Here is an 18238-nt window from a genome sequence, read left to right on the forward strand (position 1 = left end):
TGTGACGACCCATGTGTATGTGTGTCGTCTTTGGATTGAATTGCTCCACCTTCTAATTATTTGGTTTTGAATGGGTTTGGTAACTCTACACTACTGATTCTTGACTGTTTTATGTCACATTGTTTTGTTTCTGTATAGTTTTAAATAAATAAAATAAATAATAAATTTAAATAAATTTTGTATATTATTTGCACTTTCTCGTGTGTCCCCGTTTTTGTTGCGTCCTTTTTGAGCGTAACACTCTTAGAATATCATTAGAAATAAACGCTTTGGATGTGAGAGATCATATATTATCACACCAAAACATGGACACAAACTGATTGCAAATTCTCTATACTTAACTAACTATACACTAAACTCTGTATTTCTTTATGAATTTTAGGATTTCTTTTTTAAGTTAAGCCTTTATTCGTCACACATACATTACTGCACAGTGAAATTCTTTATTCTTCACATATCCCAGCTTCTTGTTAGTAGGCAGGGGTCAGAGCGCAGGGTCAGCCATTTTTACGGCGCCCCTGGAGCAGACAGGGTTAAGGGCCTTGCTCAAGGGCCCAACAGCGGCAACCTGGCGGAGCTGGGGCTCGACCCGCAGATCTTCCGATCCGTAACTCAGAGCCTTAACACACTGAGCCACCACTTCCCCTTAAAATAGATTGTTGTAGATAGACATAGCTAATTGCTGGGACCTATTTTTCATATATTCTTGAATATTCCTTTTAAGAAACCAGAAGACACTTTAAACCAGCATTTACATCCAACCCAGTAGGGGTAAATAATGCAGTAAGAGGACCCACTCATAAAGGTGGTCATACTCTAGATTTAATGCTTTTCTTCCTATTTAATATAGAAAATATAGTGACTTTCCACAGTCATCTCTCATCATCATCTATTCTCATTGTCATATGGTATGTCTTTGTAATAATGTATGTACATTGCCATGCTGCAGCATGAAACACACGTGCATGTGCACTTTAACAGATCGACAATAACAATGTTGCTAACGCACATTATTTAATTTCATACTGGGAACAGTTCCACTTTACCATGAAGATAGTCCTGGCCACGACTGATGCAGACAGTTGTTCTCTGAGGATCTGTGACTGCAATTACTCCATAGTTCAAGACTGGAATGTCCTAAAGTCTACCCGAGCCTTCATGAACTGGACTCCATATTAACTTACATACATCAACTGTTAAATTGCACTTCCAGCTGCCTAACACACAGTATGACTGCAGATCAATCCCTGCTACCTGTTATCACCCAAATGAGGATGGGTTCCCTGTTGATCTCAGGGAATTTTTACTTGCCACTGCTTACTCATCAGGGACAAGCTGATCATTCTGATTTATACATATTTTCTCACATTTCATACTCATTCCCTAATTTTCTTTTAACTCTGTAAATCTGCTTCGCGGCAATGACCATTGTTAAAAGCACTACACAAATAAAATTGAATTGAATGGGACACGCAGTACCATAACTCAATCCCTGCTTTTCCCCTTACATTTTTCGAATTTCTTTCCCTATATAAGGAAGTTAGGCATCACACATCACTTTATTAAAACCATCCTTACAGTCAAACATGATGGTGGCAGCAGAACACCTCTGTAAAAGTCCTGAATTGGACCAGCCAGAGTCTAAGCCTAACCCAATAGCACATCAAGAAAATGTCTGTGCACTGACCCTGCCAATTCAGCTTATTTGAACTTAACTGATTCTGCCAAGAAAAATAGAGGAAACTTCCAAAGAAAAGGTGTGCCTAGCGTGTAGCATCAAGGTGCCTTGACCAAGTACTAAGTGATACTGTACGTCTACCTACAAAAGATTTGAATATATTTTTAAGATGAGTATAAAACAGTATATACATAACATATACACAGTCAAATAAAGATCTTTTGTCACATACACAGTGAATTGCTTATATGACTGTTTGTAACTAAAAATTGTATCTGCGATTTACAAGATACAATAAAACAAAATAGAAAGACATATATAAAATGATTAAATCATACAGGATCTGCAGAATGTGCAATATAAAAGGGTAAAGATACAGTATGGTGCGCAGGTATGACCATAGCAGTACGAGTGAAAGATGAAATATGAAATTAAATAATGTGCGTTAGCAACATTGTTATTGTCGATCTGTTAAAGTTAGTCCTCATTTTATGTTTAAACAAAAACCAGAAATGTGCAACTTATGAGGCGTGTACAAATGTGCAATGTGGTGAGTAATGTAATGTACTCCAACACAAGTGTAAAAGTAACAAAGTCTAATCCTATGTGGTGTTCTGGTTGAGGGTCTGCAGGAAGAAGCTCCTCCTCAGTCTCTCTGTGTTCTGTGTCCTGATCGCAAAAGAAAGAAAAGTCCATTGGTGGGGTGGATGAGGTCTTTCACCATCGTCCTGGCCTTGGTTCAATACTGCTAAATGTGCTAAATGTATTATTAGTTTAATGTAAGTGAAGAAAAACAAATATTAACCTGGTCAAAAAATAGCAGTGTGAAGTTCAATTGAAGAGATAAATTATTCTGTGAAAAACAGGTGTCAAACAAGTTCCCTTTATTTAAGGATGCGTGCAGAAAAGGTTGTCCTGTGCATTTGTCTATGAAAATCAGAGTAAAATGGGTTGTCCAGACATTGTTTAGAAGAACAGCGTACTTTGATTCAAAAGATGATTAGAGATGGAAAAACATACAAAAAAGCGCAGAAAATGATAGGCTGCTCTACTAAAATGATACCGAATCATTTTTAAGCTTAAAAATGAATACCAAAACCAGAAAGACGTGGAAGAAAACGGAAAACTACCATTCAAATGTATCGAAGAATAACAACATTGACTCAACGAACATCTAAAGTTACCCATTAGTATTGTTACTATTAGAAGACGACTGATGTCAAGCTATCAGCAAGAAGCCCCCGCAAAGTTCCATTGTTGAAAAAAAGACGTGCTGAAAAGGTTACAGTTTGCTAAAGAACACATTGACTGGCCTAAAGAGAAATGGTGCAATATTTTGTGGACTGATGAAAGCAAGATTGTTCTTTTTGGGTCTAGAGGCCGCAGACAGTTTGTCAGGCCCCCAAACACTGAATTCAAGCCACAGTACACTGTGAAGACAGTGAAGCATGGAGGCACAAGCATCATGATATGGGGATGCTTCTCGTACTATGGTGTTGGGCCTATTTATTACATTTTAGGGATCATGGATCAATTTGAGTACATCAGAATACTTACAGTAAAGAGGTCATGTTGCCTTATGCCGAAAAGGAAATGCCCTTAAAATGGGTGTTTCAACAAGACAACGACCCCAGACACACCAGTAAGCAAGCAGCATCTTGGTGTGTAGTAGAATTGTCACAGATGTGAAGCAGTTCTTAGAAACCATGGTTATACAACTAAATATTAGTTCAGAGATACACAAGAAAGATTAAACTTCAAGCAATTTGTTTAAATGGTAAATTTATTACTTTGTAAAGCTGAATGATGACACTGCTATTTTTTTGAACAGACTAATATTTGTTTTTCTTCGCTTACATTAAACTAAATACATTTAGCACATTTTTCTTCGTGTTGCGATTTAGAATAGAACGTGCAGGGTGTCCAATGCATTTATGTAATTAAAATTAAAAGTTATTATATGGATATGGAGCCCTGCTCACTTTTTTTCAACACACTGCTATTATGTGTACAAACTGTACCAGAAATATTAAAATACATCAGAACCATGTAAGCTAAAATTAGTATATGGGCACGTTATGCTTGTTTATTACCTGTAAAATGTACTACCAGCCTACTGTAGTAAAAAAAAAAAAAAAAAAAAAAAACATGTATTAAAAAGGAGGGATATGGCAAACAGGGCCAGATCTTTAAAACAGCGTTTCCCATTGCCTGGCCTTGTGGTTTGCTCTAAGATAAAATTACAAAAGGGCTAAATGATGCCATGGCCTTCCATGTGCGGATCCTGGCATCTGTTCATGTTCGTTTTAACAGTACTGTCCTCCACAACAACAACACTAATAAATTGCAAATACAAAATTGCAGGGATGCAGGAAGCAGCTCCTAATTCCTTAAAAACCATGTCAGAAGACATATCCTGTGGTCATGGAAAAGATGATACTCTGTTTCAGAAGGGTCAAATTATTCTCCTGCATCTAGAAAACTAAGATTACTGAAATTAGGGGAAAAAAAAAACTGTAAAATGAGCATGATGGGAGATCACTTGAAGTAGAACTCATTGCCAAGTTTAATAAGGAAGGTAAGAGCATTAATAGACTGGGCTAAACACTTGTGTGGAAAGAAGAAAACCACTTATCGGTGAGACTAATTAGAAAAAAGACTTTAATTTGCTAGGGAGCAAAAAGAATGGACCGTGGAGCAATGGAAAACCATTATCATGTGATCTGGTATGATATTTTTCCTTACCTGATAGCATGGGCATATAGTTTATGTAGTTAAATCTCATGGAGGTTTTTTTCATGCCCTGTAGGACAATTATGCTCCATCCTATTAAAATCTGTCCACTGACATTCACTTTGACATGAGGGGAAATACTTTATTTTGCAGGGCCCAATGAAGTGTGTAGCGAACATATAGGTCAGCCTCTGAATACAGTAGTCATAAATGGACAAGGATGACTATAGTCAAAGTTGATTCAAATCCTTGGGATTAAGGACTTAATCTCTTTGATTAAGGTTGAAGTCAGTGCATCTTTAAAAAAAAGCCACCCAAATATTCTATTTTACAAAAGTTTAAACTAGCATTTTCACATTACAAATTTAAGTTCTCAGCTTTTATTCATTATGTATACATTACTGCACAATAAAGTTTTTTATTCTTTACATATCACACCTTTTATTTTTTAGTGGGCATGGGTCAGAGCGCAGGGTCAGGCATTGTACGGCACAGCACCCATAGAGCAGATGTAAATGGAGCAGAAAAATATATGTAGATGGAGCAGAAAATAGTTGTTGGACTGCCAGAACAAAGTGTTAATTGTAGAAGAATATTGTTTTCATAATGTAAGCAGTTTAGTCTTATTTTTTTTCCAGTATAGCTTTATTTACCAGAGTTCTCAAATAAAAAGTGGTACAACATGTATTTTGCTAGCTATTTTATTAGAATTCAATACATATTAATATGAGCATGCAGATATTAATTTGGAATTCTAAACTCTGCAAGTTCTTCCAACCTGTCTACTCCATCAATTACTTTTTAAATCATGCAAAACCTGAATCAACATTCATTTTCTGTCTAAAACCACATACAGCTTTCCTTCTTTTAAAAATCCCACCAGGTTTCTCATCTCTCACTACTGGGGAATGTATTCATCAGCATTTCCTCAACACTCTATTCTCCTAGCATAAATGGTTACTCTTCCACGGCAAGGTTCACTTAAAGAAATACGTACCAAGCTACAAAGAATCACAAATAGGCAGGAGACAGTTAGCAATTATATGTATCAAGGCATAAGCTAAGCAATAACCTATTCAGTGCAGAGGACAGCCACACCACGCTCATAGAAATTGTGGGGGTCTTCCTTTGTGGCAATGTCGAAGTCTACTGTAAAGATAAGATCTGTACGAGTGAAGTTTAGGTACACTGGCAGGGTGACCTAAAGACAAAAAATAAAGGAGGCCATTTAACAATGAAATAAGCAATGTTACAATGATAATAGGTAATGCATGTTCATGCACAAATACAAGAAAAAATTATGCTTTACCATGTTCCTCTTTTCCATGTTGCTGTGCTTTATCCATCGGAGCTGTGTGAGAGGCAGCTCAGTGGAGATGGAAGTGGATAGAGAGAGCTTGTTGTTAGTACAAGTGGCTCCCTGCAGTTTTAGGCCTGTACAGAAATAAAAATTATCATTCAATCAAGATACAAGCACAATATATCACATGAGGCATATGACCTTATGTGTTTTTGTCTCACCCTTGATGCCAAAACTGCAGGCATCAAGTGCTGCTCCTTGTGCTGAAGTGACGTTGACCTCAAGAGCAAGTTCCTCCAGAGACCAGCTGTTGGCTTGAGCCACATACTGACGAGTTGCGGTGATGTAGGCCTCTGGCACAAACAGGCTGCCCAGGTTCACATGGATATTCTATTAAATACAGTATTTAACATCATTAGCCTCAAAACAACTTGTGTGGTGTTTTTGCAACTTTAGCTTCACCTGGTAAAGAAAGAAAAACTTGAGTTTGACTACACCACAGTGGACATTTAAAAACATATATGTAGTCCACATATACTAGTCCACCATGTAGTCCACCAGTCCATCTTAAAAACGTTTTTTCTTTCAAATTCCATGTCACTATCAAAAGCATGTGATTGGACAGCAAATTACTTATGAACATATGAAAGTATGTTTTTCAGGAAATTATAAATTACTATTAATTATTAGTCTCCACAAAAAGCTCAAAGACTTATTATGATTTGATTAAAAATATGATGTGTGATCTGTGCCACTGTAAAACAATTTGCACATTTTATTAATACAAAATTAATGGCATAACATTTTAATAACTTTAAATCTTTTTTTTTTATCTTATAAAAAAACAACTGTGGCAAAAAATAGACAAACTAAGCATTTACAACACTGACTTTTATGTCAAAAATCAGCCGTATAAGAACAGTGGCAGCTGGCACACCTAAAAATAAAGGCAGGATTATTTTTTACATTAAGTTTTCCAGAGCGCACCGGCAAAAATAAAGTAATGATTATGAATGCTTTGGGAAAAACAGCAAGGAGCTCACTCTGACCATTTTAATAATTCAGTGATAAATTCGATGGTTTTGGCAGTGCTAAGGGTGATAATGTCATCTCCGCCACCAGTGAGCGTGCCTACAATTCACTTTTCATACAAATTACATAATCTAATAATTAGTTTTGCATTATTTTATATAAAAGCAGATATAAGTATATATTTTTCATGTCTGTAAGGCGAGTATACACAGAGTTTCGGTTCATTTTCTGACGCGCTCAAGTTCACAGAAAACAATATGGAACAGCACACGCTGTTTACTTTAATTAACAAAATCATAACGTTTTTTTCGTCATTGTGAGCACACCTAAATAAAAGTGGTGCTCTTATAAAGCTATGTAGCTTATATAGTTTTACTATATAGTTTTTGCACATTAATCTGACAATGTTTAAAATTTATAGTCGTTTAGTTTAATTTATTTCAGTTAATAAATCTACTACAAAACACAAAATATAAGATGACACAAGACCCTACATGAGTAGCTTTTCTAATTACACATAAAATCTAAAGGCTCATTGTGTTAACGTTTATGTTGCTTAAATTCGATTCTAAAAATATTTAATTGAATTTTAATTATAAATTTGTACTGTTATGTTACTACTGTGATTATGAATTCGTTTAATTACCATGTTTCACTTGATTTTATCTGCAACTATTTGCGGCTCTAGACGAGCTGCGGCTCATTAAGCCTGGAGAGAACGAACTGATGCCTGAGGCGTCAGTCTATAGTTATATAGCGCCAATCAGCGGTAAAAGCCAGCAAACGCACAAACCCAAATGCTGTCGCCATACGCCGCAATGGTAATAGTAACACACCGCTTGTCCACCTACTGTACATAAATAAAACCTAACTCTAAAATATTAATTTACTGCTACTTTATACTGTTGTCAGGAGAAATCTTCCACGAGTATACATTTTTCTTTAAATTAAATTAACTTCTAAAATTATAGCATTTTTGGAAGTGGTGTTACAGTATAACTGCATTAAAAGTACATTTTGCACAGCCGCTTTCAAGTGGTTACCTTTAACTCTTTAGCACCCCCACTGGCTGCTCCCTGTGAGATCTGCTGCAGTTGCTTAATGCGCTCACTGAAGTCAGCCACCCACTGGATCACAGTCATAGATGCAGGAACAGTGTAACGGCACCAGCTACGGGGCATAATGCCTGAAAAAGCCAAATAATCGACGCTAAATCTTACTTTAAGAATTACTAATTAAATTTACACAACGTTTTGTAAATAACTTTATATGGTGGTAACAAAACTGTTAATTAAAATAAAGACTGCAAAATCCTAAATCATATTAGATATACACATTAAATACCAATAACTCTGTCATGTACCTTAAACCATTCCAACAATTTTTGCAGCATGGCAGAGCACATTATCCTCCCAAAAGAGGCCACTACCACCACACTTTACAGGCTTTAATATAAGGTAATTTCCATTAATTTGAAACCTATTTAAAATTTTTCAAGCTTTAATAAGAATTGCTTTAGCATATGTAACCCACCTTTGACAAGGTCATTGATCAGTGTCCGTAGAACGTTGGTCTGCTTCTTTTTGCCCTCACACACCTGAGCAACATCAGTGAGGTCCTGACGTACATCTTGCAACATCCGAGCGCCCATCTTTACCTCTCGCTCAAAGAAACGGAACAGAGGATCCTATAGTGGGAACAGCAGTAAAAGTGTATGTAGGGTATACAAAATTATAATCTTGTATGTTATTGCATAGTACAGCATGCAGTGCAACAGTACATCTGACTATAAAATTATGTAAATGTGTCCATCTAATACTTTTTACACGTATTGCAGTCATTTCATATAACAAAAGAGCAATTTAAAAAAAGTTTAAAAGGGCTTTGTAACACAGAGCTTTGAAAAGAAAAGTCTGGGGGAGGTTTAATCTTCTCTGCTTTTTCTGGAGCACTCATGAAACCTTTTGATGAAGTTTTTTTGGAATAAATAAGGGACATTTCTCAAAAAAGTCTGATTCATAATGCCCATTTAGTATCATTTGCTCAGAAAGTTTTGGAACACTTGTTTTACGGGTAGGTTGGGCTTACAAATTTGTAACCCAAAAGGACTTGTTACTGCTTTTAAAACTGCTCCCTGCTTCAATAAATTTACAATTGTAGCATTTTCACATCTAAATTTAAACCTCTTAAATATACAGTTGGGTTCATATGTATGACAATTTTTGGTGTAGGATGTCCAGCTTCAATTTATTGGATTTAACAACAAATACCACGCCAACTATTTTTAGGAATTACAACCATTTTTTTACAAAGTCGCTAAAAAGCTAATAGAAAAAACAACAATTATAATTAAAAGGTTAACTTGTAATAATTGAACACAAATCCTTTACTGTCAATGATGGCCTTAAGATTTCTACAAACAACCACCGATTCAAATAAAATGGTGCAAAAACATTCTGTGAAGAGGGTATGCAAAATAAAAAAACTAAAGTAAAAAGCTATAGTCTCTAAAGAGTCTTGGATGAGAAAGTGCCAGTATGTCATCAGTTTATGGAATAACTCAAATTTGCCCTTTTGGCAGCAACAATTATGCCAAACTTAAAGGTCTCTAGTTTTTAGCATTGTGCTGCTGCCTTCTTGTTGGCTGATTAGACAACGGTATGAATGAGCAGGTTTATCTTAAACTGGACAATGAGTTTATGAGACATTTTATATTTAAGGTATACATTTAGTATCAATAAAAGTAAACAAAATTTCCTTTAGTGTTTGCTATAACTATTGTATATTGATACATGGAGATATGTATATTTTTACTAATTAGTTAGTTAGGGACAGACCAGATGTCATTACAGCCATTTCAGCCAGTGGTTTTCAACTTCAGTCCTGAAGGATACAGAAGATACCCAGGATATCTGATTTAAATAATTAGCAGTGGGTGTGAGTGCAGGGAAAACACTAAACTATGCGAGGCAGGTGGTCCTCCAGTACAAATTTGTATTAAAATCCACAGATTTATTTAATCCTGCAGGTTAAAATATCAGTTTTAGGGCACTACATTAAATTTTGCTGTGTATTTAATGATGTGTTAACACTTTCTTCAGAATTACACATGTTCAGCATTTTCATTAATGACTTACTCTCACTAACTCTCATACTATAGGTTATTTTGACAGTTTTAAGAAATGTCTGCAGTACAACATTCTTTAAAAGATATCAGATTAATAAAGTGTATAAATAAAATAATAAAAAAACAGAATAAGAGAAATGAGGTTAGTTGAGAAGCAAATAAATAAATATTGTATTATATAATATTCAATATGGTATTCTATGGTTGGAATTTGTCAGAATAATCCCAAATTGACAGTTTTGCTATGTCGGGTTTTTTTACTGAATGTCTCTTGGTTTCAAGAAAAACTGTTTATATTTGTTTATTATTTGAATTTATTCATTTTTTAAAAGCCAAAACACAAAAAATTAAAGCAATTTCTCATTTCATTTCTGTCCACAACCATTCCGCAAATAATTGTCAATTCATAACTCAAATTACTTGCCCCAGTGCCAAGTGACTAATGATAAATTATATAGCTTTAAATTATTTTTCTCTGTGGCACACATTTTGAGCACACTTGTGGTATATATGCTTTTATCTGCTGCTCCACATTTAGGATCAGCAACCAACAGGCCCTGTATCTTCTCCACATTTTCTTAACAGCTGACATCTATGTAAAACAACTAAGTAAGAGCGTTGATGAAGAATGTAAAAGTGAAGTGCTGTTGTGGCATATGTAGACTTATATGTAATTATAATCACAATAATGGTTTAAGAATAACTGATTAGGGTCTCTAATTGGAAACAAAACGAATGTGCCATAAAACAAGAAGAAGAAGAAAGCTATCAATTTCCCCATCAATTCCCATATATTAAAACAAGATACAAACTGCCTACAAGTCACACAAAAACAATACATCATAATGTATCATAATATACATCAATTAATATATTCAACAGGAAAGAGGATATTATAGATATACGGTCAAACCATGGATTGGATTAATTTTAAAGCATTGATATATCAAAGCGAGTTTTCCAATAAGAAACAATGGAAACGCCAATGATTCATCCCACATCCAAAAAATATTCATATAAAAACTATTCATACAAAATATAAAGTAAAAATAAAACAAAATAACCTGACTTTACTTTTGATAAGAATCCTGACAGAGCAGTGTTTGTGTTAGTGTGTGTGCGTGTGTAAGTAAGGAGGGGGCTACTGTGTAAAATGACTCCCTCCCACCTCTCTTATTTAACACAGGTTATTTCTGACAAAGATTTTTGATCTTTAACAAGGAACCTCCCTAATGACACTTGCTTTGCAACTGTGTGAGCGCATGCGTGTAATGTTATAACAGTACACATGTGCTCGGATGTTGATTAATGTACGCACACAGAGCGTGGGAGGCAGTTATCCATAATCCCCGTAAAACGCAAGAGAGAAGAACCATTGGCTCAGTTTTGATAATGTGACGCTTGGCAGACAAAGTATGCGTACTACTCATATGTCAAGACCTCGCTCGTTTATTTTAAAATTTTGCTCGTCTTGCAAAACGCTCGCAGCCCAAGTTACTCACAATCCAAGGTTCCACGGTATTAATTATAAATACCACAGTGTGATCAAATGTTTGCCACAAAGAAACATTAGATTATCTAATGCTGTCTCATGGCCTGGAGAGAAATGTTTTTAATTTACAGAATGAATCTGGAAAGTTAACTGACAGAAGTTTTGCAGGCATAAACCAAGATATGTAAATGAGAAAATCTTTTTTTTTTTTTTCTTAAGTTGATAATAAATACAAAAGAAAATAACTAGTATTGAAAATAAAATTGAATAAATGGTAAATTATTTTTTTTTATTTAAACCAGAACACCAACTTTAAAAGACCTTTAAAAAAGATAATATGGCAAAAAAAAGTCAATTTGGGAATATTACAAAGCCTTTCAAGCTAAATGAAGCACAGGATGTGCATAATGTCTGTGATTACATATTTTATCTTAATACTTTTTTTTTCTTTTTTAATGGATTGTATGTAGATGTTTATGAATATTTAAGATATGAAGATTAATTATTGAATGCTGATATCCATCGTTCCTCAATGGACAACCCATCATTGGGCTCAACTGGAGTAATTACAATGTAAGAACAATGGTATCCCACCTTAATGTTCTCCACCGTACGTTTAAGTGGACTGACAGAGAGCGGAATAAGCTGGAGCCAGTTGCATGCAGTACTGTGAAGTGTCCTCATCCATGCCGGTTGGGCATCTGAGGATGAAGCTGTACGCTGTTTCTTCTCCGTCTCGTAGGCCAGGTCGTCCTCATCCTCCAACATCTGCATTTTTAGCAGCTTACCCATCATGTCTGTGCCTGGGGAGAGCAGGGAAGGGAGGTCCCATAGCAAAAGGTGGTGGAAGTGGACAGAAACAAATGAATGGAACCAAAATCATCCAAATGGGTAAAAAAAAAAAAAAAAAAAAAAAAGGATGGAAAAAAAAATTGTGGCTAACAAAGTTGCAGGGATTATTTACTTTTACTCCAAACTAGGCTAATAAAGGGAGCAAATTATCAGGCAAATTGGAAAAACATTGCATATTCCAGGAACGTCATGCTAAGTGGGTGGTTTTAAGTAGGTTTGACAAAACAATGCAAAGAGTATGGAAGCCCTAATGGTTGACATGATGGTAGTGAAATACAGCTGCTGGAGGGTAAGGACACAGCCCAGCCCTCAGCAGGACACACAGACTCATTATGTGTATGATCAGAAAACAACTCATGATGGCACTTCTTGCTATTGTGTGACAAATGTTTAATATTAATGGTTTCCTTATACGGATTAAAAAAAAGAAAGTTGTGCTATAGGAGCATTTAAGCATTATGCTCCATAACTATTTCCCTTCTCCGGCACTATTGGACCCAAATCTGTTCCAGCCTCACAATTTCCCTGTGGACAAAGATAGATCCATGAAGGGAGGGTTTGTCAAGGTTGATTAAAGTACTGTATACCTTTGGGGCTGAAATGTGGAGGAAAGGGTAAATCCTCACAGCCATGCACCAAAATCTAGTGTACAGCCTCTCCCAGAAAAGTAAAGATTATTGTAACAGCAAAGAGGTAACTAAATCTGGAATGGGTAGTTCAAAAGGAACACATAAATGTGATGGCCAGTTGTCTACAAACTTTAACTATTTAGTTTTTAACTGGCTTGACTTGAGTCAAAATGAGCAGCCAGAGATCATACACATGTGAGATTGTGTATTCAGCTCAGGGCACACCTGAGTAATATGCTGTGTAAAATGTTTGAAATTTTTAAAGCCCTGTGGATGCTGACAGAATCTATTAGAGGAAACACTTTGAAGAGAGGAATAAAAACAAAAGACCTTAGAGAAAACATATCCGTGGCAACCACAAAGAATGGTGTAAATCCAATAATCATAGGCAAAAAAATAGAGAGGATGAAAAATCGCACCCTGAGTGGTGAGAAGAACCTTCTCAGCATTACTTGGCAAACCCAGCCAAGATGGGGTCTGAGTATCTGGAAGCATCTCCACCCAGTGCATGAACTCTTCACGTCTGCACAACAAAAACATGTCCATTGAAAGGTTAAATAAAAGGAACGGAAAGAAGCCAACAACCCCTTGAGGTGTTAAAATCCTATTATATCTTAGTTTTACTGACCGAATACCATCTGGCATTTTAATATCCTTGTGGCCATCAACTTTGAGTGCCAGCTTAAATTCGCTGTCAAAGCTGCCAGTGGTAAAGATGCGCTCCAGGAAAGTGTTTAGAAGGCGCTGGTCAAATTCGTTATCAATACGGCCTCCGTATATAGACTGGGCCATCAGGGTCTTCAGTGCTGCCCATGGTATTTTGTCAGGAGAAATGTTTTGTCGACCCTTTTAAAGACAAAACGGAAAAAATTACTGTAATTGTCTCATCGTGCATCTTTATGAAATTTACTTACTTACAGACAATGGTTTTGAACAACCAGCAACAAACTCTTATGTACTAGAATTGTATTTACTGAACGGCAATAAACGTAGGAACCCTTTTACATGTAAGCAAGTTTTTAATTATTTCAGACCTTAGCAGTGTCATCCAGCCAGGTGTCAACTGTGTCACAGGCTGAGCGCAGGTCAGACTCTCCAAATTCATACTTCTTTGACCAGCCAAGTGGTGCATAGCGAAGACGTTCCTGGATGACTGCATGGAACCAGGCCAGGAGAAAGTACAGCCGTGCACGCTCATTTGGAGCCTGTAACATAGCATATGGTTGGTAAGTATCTAGTATTTACTAAATTATGTTCCAAATTATTATGCAAATTGGATGCAAGTGTCAAACATAAAATGTTTAGTTTTTAAATTAAACTCATGGATGGTGTTGTGACTCGGGGCTCTTTGGATCACTGAAATGAATCTCAGACACGTGTGATAATTAGTTTGCCAGATAAACCCAATCAAAGGAAAAGTAATGAAGAAGGTTGTTCCACATTTTTAAGCAGGCCACAGGTTTCAAGCAATATGGGAAAGAAAAAGGATCTCTATGCTGCCAAAAAGCATCAAATAGTGCAATGCCTTGGATAAGGTATGAAAACATTAGATATTTTAAGAAAACTTAAGCGTGATCATACTGTGAAGACATTTGTGGCTGATTCAGTGTACAGACAGGTTCGTGCAGATAAAGGCAGAATGAGGAAGGTTTCTGCCAGACAAATTCATCGGATTAAGAGAGCAGCTGCTAAATTGCAATTACAAAATATCAAACAGGTATTTGAAGCTACTGGTGTGCATAAACCAACTATTCAGCCATGCCTAACCAATGCTCACGAGCAGAAACGGTTGCAGTGGGCCCAGGCATACATGAAGACTAATTTTTAAACAGTCTTGGTTACTGATGAGTGTCGTGCAACCCTGGATGGTCCAGATGGATGGAGTAATGGATGGTTGGTGGCTGGCCACCATGTCCCAACAATGCTGCGACATCAGCAAGGAAATGCCAGAGTCATGTTTTGGGTTGGAATCATGGGAAGAGAGCTGGTAGGCCCCTGTAGGGTCCCTGAAGGTGTGAAAGGTGTGTTTTAGTCTAAGCCAGGGGTAGCTTAGTGGTTAAGGCATTGGACTACGGTTCGGAAGATCCCAGGTTCAAACCCCACAACCACCAAGTTGCCACTGTTGGGCCCTTGAGCAAGGCCCTTAACCCTCAACTGCTCAGATGTGTAATGAGATAAAAATGTAAGTCGCTCTGGATAAGAGCGTCTGCCAAATGCCTAAATGTCAATGTAAATGTGAAAATGACCTCTGCAAAATGACCTCTTTCTTCCATGGTAATAAAAGAAGAACCGTGCCTTCCGTAACAAAATCATCTTTATGAACAGCAATGCACCATCTAATGCTGCAAAGAATACCTCTGTGTCATTGGCTGCTATTGGCATAAAAAAATCAGGGTGTGGCCAACATCCTCCCCTGACCTCAAACCCAAAATCTTTGGAGCATCCGAAAGCAAAAGATCTATGAGGGTGGGAGGCAGTTTGCATCAAAACAGCAGCTCTGGGAGGCTATTCTAACATCCTGCAAAGAAATTCAAGTAGAAACTGTCCAAAAGCTCACAAGTTCAATGGATGCAGGGATTGTGAATGTGATATTAAAGAAGGGGTCCTACGTCAAGATGCAACATGCCCTGTTAGGAAGTTTTTGATTTAAATAGCTTTTAATTTCAGTAAATATGACCCCCTAAAGCTGCAAATTCAACAAAAGCCCATTTTCATTACAGCCTATAAAATGTTTTAACCCTGTTGTGAATAATAATTTGAAACAGTGCATTTTCAGTTTTTTTTCCCCCAATAAATAGTGTTATCAATAGGACGTTTGTTCAATAAAATTCAAATTATACACTAATGGTTGATGACTAGAAAATTATACTGACTGTCATTTGCATTGACTAATTATGAAAATCAGAGAAAGATATCATTTGCGTAATAATTTGGAACGTAGTGTATACCCAAGACTTTACAGCAAAAAAAAAAAAAAAAGAGCCATTGTCACCTTGCACATGCGAGCCACTGGAATACTGCTAAAAGTCCTCAGCATGTTGGCCTTTACACCAGGAGGTGGCTCAAAGACAAAGATACGACCAGCACGCAACAAGTTCACAGGAACCTGCAGACGAATAAACACAAATCAAAACTCTGTTATGAAGTAAAAGTCAAGTATCTCTAAGGTTTGATTTAGTTCCTGCTTAATTTGTTAAATGAAAACTTTTCACAGAATCAAATGAGATGAAATATTTCAAATACCTATACGATCATACTTCATACGATTCCTGCCTTATGTATCTACTGTATTGTTTATCAATTATTAAACTATCAATTGTATTAATGACATTGAGTTCCAAGAGGTACACATATTTTTAAACTAATTAAATACAAAACTGTAATTGAGCGAAGACTGCTAACCTTGGGGTTGATCTCCATGGTGAGAAACAGCCGGAAGCTGGCATGGGGTTGCATGGAGTGCAGCTTCTTCTCAAGCTGCATGAGCCAACCAGGAGCCAGATGTACATTCTCCAACATTACCCATCTATTTGACAACACACAAAGAAAAGCTCATGTTTTAGTCTATAGAGATTAAAAGCTTTATGTGAGTACACTCACTGCAGGGCAAACACTGAAAAATGTCTTGCCCACCTTCCAGACTTGACCGCTGTGTTAATGTCTCGGTCAGCCTTGTTGAAACCCTCAGCCGAACCTGTGCAGAAAAAAAGTTAAGTTGACTAATTCTTCATCTTAAGAAGACTGTTGAAACTACATGCAAAAGGCTGATTTCTTACCGATGGAGATAGAGGTAATGTGTTTATTTTGCTCAGCAGCCAAGTCTCTAACCAGGCCACTGGCATCATACCCAGGCACAGAGCACATGAGCACTGGTGTTCCTGGCTTCACCTAGAAAAGATTTATTATGCAAAACACAGGTATTTTGGCTCACACTTATGATGGCTTTTACATTTTTCAGCAAAACTGAATAAGGAGAAGCTGTAAACAAATATTTCAAAAAGCATAAACCTCAGACAATCGCTACCTCACTGTCCACAATGTTGGCCAAGTCCAGTGGCTGTTCAATAATGGACATGAAGCTCTCTCCCAGGACCTTGGCCACAAAAATTGAGGACATTGCTAGCAAACGATCTGGTCGGAATGCCTGGATTAGCAGCAGCTGGTGCACAGCTTGACCAATGGGAGCTAATTGACAAAGAAAATTTTAAAACTTCTGATAATTTTGAAAAAGTATAAAACATCTGAAACTAGTTCACTACAATTCTACAACAACTTACTGGTTGTCTTGTCCTCTGCCCAAAGATATGGTACAGAGAGTTCAGGGGAGTTACTCTCTACCCACATGAAGAATTGCTGAAACGGGTAAATGAGAAACATCATTACTCAACTCATTCTGTCTGATGACCATAGATTGCCCATGGAGTCAGCCCCATAAACATTTGGACACGGACAAAACTACTCAGATTTTAGATGCTATCACAGGTACCACAGTTGAAAATAACAGCAATTCCCCAACTCTGGTATTAGAGCTCTCACAGTGGGGTGTCCGATTGCTGCGGACCGGTCTGCGGCCGGGGGGTTGGGAATCACTGCCCTAGATAACCCCACTTGCACAAAAAATAATCAGAGAAAATAAAATAACATCCTGGTATTACATGAACCTTAAAGATGGCTTAAAAACTAGAACATACAACCAAAATGATAGTTTTTTAAACTCTATGGAAGATGAGTCTCCTGAGCTATAAAAAGCGTTTAATGTTGACAGATCAACATATCTTCCTACACTTGTAAAAAAGATGCTAAAACCAATCTTAGATTCTTATTTATTAATTTAGTGAAATTAACTTGGAATAAGACCACCACAGACCCATGCACATCCCTCTTATGTAGTGGTGAGAAGAAAAACTAAAAAAAAAAAAAAACCCACACCATTTATACAAACATAATACCAGAAATAACTGATAAAATACTCTTAATAAAATAAAATAGTTCAATAGTTTAATAAAATAGTTCTTTCCTCAGCAATGGTATACAATGGCCAAATCATTTAAACTAAGCTGTTATTAAGCAGTTATTAAACTAAAAGTAAGCTTTTTAATTACAGAGTAGCTCTGGATTTTGTTTTATCATGTGCAGCACTAAAAAAACCTTAGTGTGATTATTATTTACAGCCTTTGTTTGAAGCTCATGTAGACACAATTAATAGAATAGCCTTCTTTCATCTTAGAAGTATTTGCAAGATAAGAAACAATGTCACTAATGCAAAAAAGAAATAGTTCACGCTTTTGCTTGTGTTCATCCCCCTCATCTTATCCATAATCCATTAGCTACCAGTGAAACTTTACATTGATTTTAAATACTACTGTTGATGCAGGCTATTTGTTGGTACCTTATG

The 18238-nt window shown here is 36.6% G+C and overlaps 1 protein-coding gene across 2 annotated transcripts in view; it reads right to left on the reverse strand.

Annotated features, from left to right (window-relative positions):
- Nucleotides 1-5096: 5096 nt before the first annotated feature.
- dync1h1 (dynein, cytoplasmic 1, heavy chain 1) overlaps nucleotides 5097-18238 on the reverse strand; it is an 86461-nt gene continuing 73319 nt past the window's right edge. For both annotated transcript variants that reach the window (XM_053509924.1, XM_053509925.1), the window contains exons 64-78: nucleotides 17121-17196; nucleotides 16868-17028; nucleotides 16620-16731; nucleotides 16477-16537; nucleotides 16246-16369; nucleotides 15836-15949; nucleotides 13878-14048; nucleotides 13472-13689; nucleotides 13263-13366; nucleotides 11957-12165; nucleotides 8277-8430; nucleotides 7787-7929; nucleotides 5933-6101; nucleotides 5721-5845; nucleotides 5097-5612 (exon numbers count right to left, since the gene is read on the reverse strand). In XM_053509924.1, coding sequence (XP_053365899.1) covers nucleotides 5484-5612; nucleotides 5721-5845; nucleotides 5933-6101; nucleotides 7787-7929; nucleotides 8277-8430; nucleotides 11957-12165; nucleotides 13263-13366; nucleotides 13472-13689; nucleotides 13878-14048; nucleotides 15836-15949; nucleotides 16246-16369; nucleotides 16477-16537; nucleotides 16620-16731; nucleotides 16868-17028; nucleotides 17121-17196 — 2070 coding nt within the window. In that variant the 3' untranslated portion in view covers nucleotides 5097-5483. The remainder of the gene's footprint in view (nucleotides 5613-5720; nucleotides 5846-5932; nucleotides 6102-7786; nucleotides 7930-8276; nucleotides 8431-11956; nucleotides 12166-13262; nucleotides 13367-13471; nucleotides 13690-13877; nucleotides 14049-15835; nucleotides 15950-16245; nucleotides 16370-16476; nucleotides 16538-16619; nucleotides 16732-16867; nucleotides 17029-17120; nucleotides 17197-18238) is intronic.

Source organism: Clarias gariepinus, chromosome 13, assembly GCF_024256425.1.
Source record: "Clarias gariepinus isolate MV-2021 ecotype Netherlands chromosome 13, CGAR_prim_01v2, whole genome shotgun sequence".
Classification (NCBI taxonomy): Eukaryota; Metazoa; Chordata; class Actinopteri; order Siluriformes; family Clariidae; genus Clarias; species Clarias gariepinus.